The sequence below is a fragment of the Garra rufa genome, chromosome 7 (assembly GCF_049309525.1).
Source record: "Garra rufa chromosome 7, GarRuf1.0, whole genome shotgun sequence".
Lineage (NCBI taxonomy): Eukaryota > Metazoa > Chordata > Actinopteri > Cypriniformes > Cyprinidae > Garra > Garra rufa.
In genome coordinates this window covers 31,581,100-31,590,720 of record NC_133367.1, presented here as the reverse complement: position 1 = coordinate 31,590,720, position 9,621 = coordinate 31,581,100, and the positions used below count along the sequence as shown (strand labels likewise).

General features: G+C 36.5%; 1 protein-coding gene across 1 annotated transcript in view; it reads right to left on the bottom strand.

The window, feature by feature from the left end:
• Positions 1 to 503: 503 nt before the first annotated feature.
• The window catches only part of LOC141339094 (adhesion G protein-coupled receptor D2), a 114,083-nt gene continuing 104,965 nt past the window's right edge, over positions 504 to 9,621 (bottom strand). The window contains exon 25 of the mRNA XM_073844726.1: positions 504 to 1,000. Within this exon, the coding sequence (XP_073700827.1) occupies positions 878 to 1,000 (123 nt within the window). The 3' untranslated portion in view covers positions 504 to 877. The remainder of the gene's footprint in view (positions 1,001 to 9,621) is intronic.

The following is a 9,621-nucleotide window of genomic DNA, read 5'->3' as shown; positions in this document are numbered from 1 at the left end:
AAGCAAATGGGGGAAAACAAAAAACAAAACAAAAGTGAAACAAAAAAAGCAGAGGTAAGTAAAACCAGGCAAAACAAAAACAGTAAATTAATCAAAATCAACAATAATAATATAATACACAATACTGTTTTGTGATTCAAATGATGATAGTGACAAAATAAAAAGCAAAGCAACAAAACAAAAAGCAAATTGAAGCAAAACAAAAAAGCTGAGGATAGGGAAAGCAGAACAATACAAAACAATACCAAACGAATTAAAAGGGAAGCAAAACAAAACAAAATTGAAGGAAAGGAAAACAAAACCAAGCAAAATAAAAGCTAATAGTAGCAAAACAAAAAAGCAGAGGAAGGGAAAGCAAATCAAAATAAATAGGGAGCAAAACAAAAGCAAATGGAAGTAAAACAAAAGCAGAGGAAAAGAAAACAAAAAGCAAACTGAAAGCTCTTGGAATTTTTCCGTCATATTTTAATAAATGACTATTATGCCAAAAATTGCTGTTTTATTTCTGTTTCTGGCATCGATGATCACCTGAACAAGATTCACTCTACTGGTAATACAAACATGAACAGATTCTCACTTGATACAGATTCAACAACAGTTAAATGGCTTTAGAACAACACATACCTGATCCTGCACTCGAGACAAAATGGATTAAACTGCCTTAATTTACAATGTTATAAAAACATTATTAATTATAGCTTATTCAAGATGAAACCTGTACAAAATAGAGTAAATATTCAGTAAAACATTCATATTAGTAAGACTGTTCTTCACAAATGAACACATTTAGGTTACGGCAAGATACATTACAAAGCATATATCAAGTACACACTATCTACACTTCACCAAAACACATGACGAATGATGAAGAATGGTTTCAGTGAAGACACAAGTTGCCGTTCTGTTGAGAAGGTGAACAGTGGGATGTCCGTTCGGCCTCCATGGGTACGTTCAGACTGCATTCGTTTGGAAGTCTGTTTTTAGGTTTTCTTAAGTTCTCCTGAAAGAATGAGAAATAAGAAAAAAATTAAGTGATCAAATCCTGGTTCAGTTTGGCCAACCACAAACGCCTTTTGTTCCTTTTTTGCACTCTTCTCCTTGATTTGTTACAACTTTTGGTAGTCTATAGTAATCCAAATGTTTTTCCTGGTCTGAGTGACTAGTAAAATCCCAAAACATGACAATAATTGACCATTTTCATCAGAAATAATCAGCTAAATTAGTGAGTTTAATTCAGTTCAGTGCCACCAATATGGCCGATTGATGACATCCCTACCATACCAAACATTTTATAAACATCAACATGATTTCCACACTGATATATAGATTTTTGTAAACCAAACCTTCATTATTCTCAATCTCACAAGCACAAAACTGTATTTTCAAATTATAGCCAAATCAATTGAGCTGTAGGCTATAACAAATTCTTCACAGGAACAGATCTGAACTGGTTTAAATCTAAAATAGGAAGCATATTCTCGGGCAAGAGCCCTAAACCAACACAACCGCACGATTTACTGAAGCCCTTCATTTCGAGAGCCGTCCTGCTGAGCGACTGTGAGAACAGACTGCAGCAGTGACAGATTGATTCAGACCACTCGAATCCATCAATACGGTAGTCAGTCAAAAATAACAAGATATTAGGATTGGATTATTTCACCACAACGATGAGAAAATATAATGTAGAGGTAAATGGCAAGTGGAATGAATTCACATAGGGATAGTTCACCCAAAAATGAAAATTCTGTCATTTATTACTCACCCTCATGTCATTCTAAACCCATAAGACCTTCGTTCATCTTTAAACACTAATTGAGGTATTTTTGATGAAATCCGAGAGCTTTCTGACCCTGTATATACAGCAATGTGACTGACATGTTCAAGGTCCAGAAAGGTAGTAAGAACATAGATAAAATAGTCCATTGACATCAGTGATTCAACGGTAATGTTATGAAGCTACTAGAACACTTTCTGTGTGCAAACAAAAACAAAAATAACAACTTTATTCAACAATTTCTTCTCTATCTGTCTTCAACGTGCGTTCACGAGAGTACCACGATGTGGTAGTACCATTGTTGTCTATGCAAGGCTAGAAAGCTCTCAGATATAATCAAAAATAGTACTTTTGATTAAAGAGTATTAAAATCATAATTTGACATTATTAGGGGTTCAAATGTGTAGTGCTGAAACCCTTTGTTAGAGTGGCCAAGAATCAGCAATCTCCACATAAACCTGATTGGTAGACCAAAGCATAAGTCGTAGAGACTTGAAACTTTGAGGGATGGAAGTACTCACACCGTCTATAACGTCACCAATACAAAGATCTAAAGTACTAAATCCCTAGAAACTCCTTAACCGTTTGTCGCAAGCTCAAGTGTCTTATGTCTTTGGAATCCTTGGCTCACGCTCACGACAGAACTCACACCTTGGATTCATCCATGATTTTTAAATTTTTGAGTATTTTGTGTGTTTTGAAAAACCTACTTTTGCGAACGTGTCCTAGGTTTTTCGCCCAATCGGAACCAAACCAGTGCAGAAAGATTCTCTGGAGACTGAATATCAATAATTATTCTTACATATTATATACAACAGTCGCAGACCTTGGCCACTTAGTGTCGCTATAAGGGGGGGGGGGGGGGGGGGGCAACTACACAACCGTTTGTCCTATCAACGTGAAAACCGATACGTACAGTCTTGGTCCAAAGTGCCACAAGTGTTTATAAGGACATTTGCATATCTCAAAAAACATGGCCGCCATAGGCCGATGAACTCTGGGTACCTATTAGACACGGTTAACGGAAGGCGATTGGAATGAAACTCAGTGGGCTTATTTGACTCACGGCCCCAAAGATCTGTGAGTAATTTGAAAAAAAATTGGCCACTAGGGGGGTGATATCGCATTTTTCAAGGGGGTAAACAATTGTATATTGCACATTTTTTCGCACATACACACATTCTTGTTCCGAAAAACTTTGCCTCTAAAAACACTGCTGTCAGTCAAACTGTTAGTTAAATGCTTGAGAAGATGTGAAAAACCTACTTTTGCGAACTAGTCCTAGGTTATTCTGCCAGTCAGAACCAAACAAGCGCAGGAAGAATCTCTGGAGAGTGAATATCAATAATTATCAAAAAAAAAAAGTTCACCGTCACAAACGGACGCCAAAATGTTCGAAAATGTCCTATCGGAAGATCTGTGAGAAATCTGAAAGAAATCGGCCACTGGGGGTGATATCGCATTTTTCAAGGGTGTAAATTATAATATATTGCACAGTTTCTGACACATACGCATAATATTCATATTATACGATAGACCTCCTCGTTCCGAACAACTCTGCCTTTAGAACCACTGCTCTCAATCAAACTGATAGTTAGTTGAAAAATCTACTTTTGCGAACTAGTTCTAGGTTTTTCGATCAATTTGTAAAAAAAACACTGCAGTACAATTCTCTGGACTCTCTAGGTCAATAATTATGTAAAAAAGTATTAAATTTACCTTTTGGGAAGCTTTTACAAGGTCGTTTAGAAAAGGAGCCTGTCCAAATATACCCAAAAGCCTATAAAGACAAAAGGAAAACTCAAAACTTCACAAAACCTTTGGAGCAAATGCGACAGATTATAAACAAGCAAGCAAAGTTTTAAGGAGATCGAACCACAGCTGCCGCTATAACAGTCTTGAACGTTAAAAAACATATTTCTATGGCAAATTACCTGTATTTTGCAAAAATGCTTTTTGAAATCATTGATTTAGTTGGTTACAGGGTGACAAAATAATGCTTGCAGCTACATTTACAAATTGCACTTTTTAAAAGTGTACTGAAGTCTGTTATGAAAAATGTATCATTTTTGGGTGTATTTGTGGTCACCTGCAAGCATTATTATAATACTCCTTAACATATCATTAGCCCAGTTAACAACTCCATGTATATATTATTCAATAAAATCAGCCCTGTGTCTTCTACACAAACAGTAAACGTCTATAAATAATCGGCGCACATCAATAGACATCAGGCCACGGTTATTTGTAGTGAGAAACTTTTAGCTCAGCTTAAAATACTGCTCGGAGCCCTTGACCCAAACTTCCCAACTCGTGAAATGGACGAATTAATAGATGCATATTAAATAGGAGCCGTTGGATTGTTATGCTAAACCTCACCTCAACATGCAAAACAAATGTGGTGGGTTTGAAATCGAACACAGCGAAGGTCACCGTCCTTTCATTTAAATGCATGTATTATACATAAGTTTATATTTAAAAAAGAAAGACCACAAAAGCACTAATGCGTATTTTCTATCCTTATTAGTCATGAGGTAAAAGAAAGATACAAAAAAAAAGTCTTTAAGCACCTGAACCTCGCTCTCAGCATTCCATTAATTACCCAGACAATGCGAACAACTTCAGAGGCAGATTTTTCAATTTCAGAAAGAAAAAGAGGCAGACCGACAGAGAGAGAGAGAGAGAAGAGAAACAGAGGCAGGGAGAGGGGGAACGAGATAGATGGAGAGAGAGAAACGCATGTATTCAGGCTCTTCATGCTATACCAGCACTTAAATCCGACGGACCTCCCATAAAAAAGACTCAAGGTTACGTCCGATTGAAAATCCTCACAAACAACCACTTCAGAAATCCATTTAGAGCCAGTGCTAGAACATCTAATTCAAACATGTTGTCCTGTTAAAACGGTCGCGTAGTTCCTCTAAAACTCTTTCTCTGCCGCTGCCGTTTGCCGGGCCTCTTTGTAAAAGCGATTAAATTTCCACATTCTGAAGCACAAAGACATAATTACACAGGATCAGAAATGCAGCCCAAACAGAAGGTCAGACATGAAAAATGACCTCTTATTGTCACAAATGATAGGCCGTTTTGCCAAGAGTAATTTGTAACAATACCTCGGCTCGCAGTTCACTGGAACAGCCAATGGAACACGGCCCACATATATATATATATATAACAGTGTTTTGTGAGTAATGAGAGTTCAATAGAGTGTATAGAGACTAAGAAGCTCAAATTATCATTATCAAGAGCGTTCTTCAGTTGTAAAGAAATTAAGTTTTTGAGGAAAACATTCCAGGATTTTTCTCCATATAGTGGACTTCAATGGGGATCAATGAGTTGAAAATCCACATTGCAGTTTCAATGCAGCTTCAAAGGGCTCTACACGATCCCAGCCAAGGAATAAGGGTCTTATCTAGCGAAACGATTGGTCATTTTCTAAATAAAAATACAAATTTATTTACTTTTTAACCACAAATGCCTTGCACTAGCTTGACTTCATGCATGAGATAGTCATTGGAGAGGCCACATGTGACGTAGGCAGAAGTACCAACCAGTGTTTACAAAGCAAACGTGCAAAGAAAGTCAAACACCCTTTATAAAACAGGTCAAATGTTAGACAATTTTGATCCAAAGTACAAAGATGAAGAACTAATTGCACTTGATTTTTACAATGTATCTATGTAACGAGTGAAGTCAAGCTAGTGCAAGATGAGCATTTGTGGTTAAAAAGCATAGAATTTTTTATGTTTTTTAAGAAAATGAGAAAGACTGTTATTCCTTTGCTGGGATGGTGTAGAGCCCTTTGAAGCTGCATTGAAACGGCAATTTGGACCTTCAACCCGTTGATCCCTATTGAAGTCCACTATATGGAGAAAAATTCTGGAATGTTTTTTCTCAAAAACCTTAATTTCTTTTCGACTGAAGAAAGAAAGACATGAACATCTTGGATGACATGTGGGTGAGTAAATTATCAGGACATTTTTATTCTGGAAGTGAACTAACTTTAAGAAAATACAGACTCAAAACCATATTCATGTGTCATTGATATTAAAACACATACACATCAAATCTGGCATCAAGTCTAAATTCACACCAGGGTTATTAAAGTAGTAAAGTATTACGAATGTTTTACTTAATTGAAATAAAGCTGAAATAAATCAAAATAGTAAGTATTAGATGATACATTTAAGCTAAACAATAATTAAAAATATTGTCAGCAAAACTAAAGCACTAAAATTATAAATAAATGACTAAAACTAAAATAAAAAAAAAATAAAAAAAGCCTAATGGGTAAAATTACTAAAAATTCAACTGAAATTAAAGAAAAACTGAAAAACTAAAAACTACATAAAAACTAAAGCTAATTTAAAATATCAAAGGAAACCCTGTGTATTAAGACTTGTATGGCTTAATATAATGTAAATGTTGCCTGTTACTGAAATATGTACTAAAAGATTTATGTTATTTTTAAAAATCCACATTGTTTTATACATATTTTAGACTATGGGGGATGTGCCATTATTTCGATGATGTCAAATGGTTGTGCTCGGTGAGCTACTGGCGCTACCTGTTGCTATTTTTACCACAACACAATTTGGAAAATAAAATACTGATTCGATGGCCACAGCTACTGAAAGAGTTTACAGGTGGTGATGGTTATAAACATACACTTAAACCAAATTAAATGTTGAATATTGAGTTAAACTCCGCACTAAGAAACTCCTTCAGTGGCTGCGGCGTCATGACAAGCGTCAACATGTTTACATCCTGCCAGGATGGCATCTAGCGTTTCTTGTCTCTGCCGTTTGTAAGCTCTTTCAGTAGCCGTGGTCGACTAAAAGCCTCAAAGGCATCAGGGCTAAAGTGGAGAGAACAAAGACGCTGGTCTTTAGGAAGTTTTATTCGTCCACAGGCATCTTCCCGTTCTTTTCTGGTCTTCTTATCGTTAGCAAAAGCAGTGAAGACTCCCATCGCTTCTCTTGTTGCCCTTCGTCTGAAAATTACAACCAAAAGTCGCACAATGTGGCATCGTATCAGTATTTTATTTTCCAAGTTGTGTTGTGGTAAAATTAGCAACAGGTAGCGCCAATAGCTCACGAGTGCAACCATTTGATGTCATCCAAATAACGGCGCCCCTCATAGTCCAAAATGTAAATAAAACAATATGGATTTTTAATAATGTGCTTTTTTCCATGCTTTAAGAAGATTTACAGCTTCAACATTCTGCTAAATATCTACCTTTGTGTAAATAAAGACTTTAAGAAATAAAGTCATACCAGTTTAAAAAGTATCTGGGCTTTCTCGCTTGGAGTTATTTCATTACAAGCCAGTTACTTATAAAAGATACTGTGTCATTTAGACATAAGTAAATATGGTTAAATATTTGAGGTTAGTAAGTAAGAACAGAACCCTACAGTTACATACCTCTCTAAGCAGACTGTTTCACCAAAACACCTTTGCAAACACGACTTCCAGTCTTTTAAATGATTGCAGTATTACTGCAAACTCTGCAACCTATAATAATTTTATAAGTGGTGTAGTTAAGCGCTACTGGTTGGAACGAAGGCCAGACTCGGAGTGAAGCATCGCTAATGAGATCCGAGTTGCCTAAAACACTTAACGACGTGCCAGTGAGTCCAAGAATAATACTTTCTAAATGACATGCTAACAAACGCGTGCTTATGCCGAAACCAGATATCCGGCCACTGTATCAAATCCTCAGAAGTTCAAATATCTGCTTATTTTTTAAAAACTAATACCATTACTCAATCAAGGCAAACATTTGTGGCTTATGTGGATAGCATTATTGGCGAAGGCACACAAAAAGTGCAAAATATATTCCGTTTCAAAGGTCTTCCTGGATTCACCCCTTTTAATATGAGGGGAGGGTGTATCCAAGGTCACTTCCTGATTGTGAATCCTCCAATGAGGTGCAAGATTCAATGCTCAAGTGCTTCTTTGAGGCCTGACAATGCGAAGTGTCAGAATTTTCAATGCATGTGCTTGAAAATGTCACCCAAGGTCGTATGTGCGACAGAAGTTCGAGCGTGAAAACATAAAGAAATCAAACACGCTTTTTGTAGACACGGCTACACTTGCGCATGCTGTATAACATGCATTTACTGCTACACAAAGAGCATCAAATCATTAATAACGGGCTGGAAAACGCTGAACTTTGCAGGTGTTGAACTGTACACAGAGCGAACGGGTCTCGCTCTCCGGTGAGGCTGTTCAACCTTGAATTGTGACCCACTGACAGAGAGCTCAGGAAACAGCAGAAGATTGGGTAGGTTCACGCCGCGGCACAAGCAAATCAAAAACAATGAGGCAACCGCTGCTGAGCACATGTACATAACATGTCAAAACTACAGCTCTGGAATCCATCCGCCCGGCTGCAGGTCACTCAGATGTGGCAAACAAATTGGGACGCGTGTTTGGGAATAAAATGATAAAAAACACTTTTTTTTGTTTGCATAATTAAGACTGCTTATAGAGCCGTCACAACAATTGATAGTACTAAATAATGATCGCTTTTCTTCACTATATAAAGCAGTTTTTTCGGTCAGAACAGCTTCCCTCATGCTAAAGGAATATTCTGGCTTCAAAAGTTCACTCACTGACTGAACACAGAAAATTTTAACCAGTGAGTACTAGTATACAATTCAGTGATTTTCAAGGCAGAATTGGCTATGGTTTGTCTTATGCAAAGCACATGTCTTGTGGTCTGTAAAAATAATAAAATGTTAATATATTTAAATAAATAAAGTTCAATTTTTAACATTTTAGTTCTGGAATATGAATGAATGAATGAATGAATGAATGAATAACTAAATAAATAAGGTTGATCGTGGAAACATAAAAGTTTAAATTATCAATATAAAACCTATCAAATAATAAAATAATTAAAAATAGTTTACCCTTTTCAAAGGGTTTACCCTTGTTTACCCTTTTCAAAAGTATGTAATAATAATTATTGTAGATTTTATTAAATATATGAATATATTTTATTATATATATGAATATATTTAATTATATAACATCATATAATTAAATATATTCATATACGCATAATTAAGTATATATATATATATATATATATATTCCATGGAATGTCTGGATACTGGATTCTGATTGGCTGGCAGGTGTGCAGTAAAACCGTTTAATGCACAGGTAGTTCCAAGTCAGTTTAATCACCGTTCTATATTAATGCGCTGCTTTAATTGATGCACACAAACACACAGAGAGAGAGAGAGAGAGAGAGAGAGAGAGAGAGAGAGAGAGAGAGAGAGAGAGAGAGAGAGAGAGAGAGAGAGAGGTCGGAGATCGCATTGTGCTGCGCACATACATAAACTTCTTGTCAGCGTTTGCCTGCGATCCTTATTAAAATAGCATAGATACTAGATCGCTACATTATATTCCTCAGCAACGGGGTGGTAAAACTGCTGTTTTTGAATGAATTGTTGTTTGTAGAGAGATGCACAGCATGCAGGCAGGTAACATTACGCACACACACAACTGTCATCTCTCTTGCCTTCACCCTCTCTCTTGGTCGATCGATAATCTACTGAAACAAATGCTATATTTCATTCAAATAAATGTGATTTTACCGGACTATTTAATCTCTGAGTCTGATTTGAAGCGGCCAGAATGCTAGAGCTGCGTGTCATAACTGACGAAAATAACCGTCTTTTTTATTCATTCAGTCAAATTTTGCGCTGCAAATATCAATCCTAGTTTTAATTTGTCTATAACCATGGAATAAGCGGGATAATCAACGGCTTGCCGTGCGTTAAAGGATTTAAAATGCACTTCGCGGAGGCAACCACCCTCCGCTTCGCGTCGGGCGG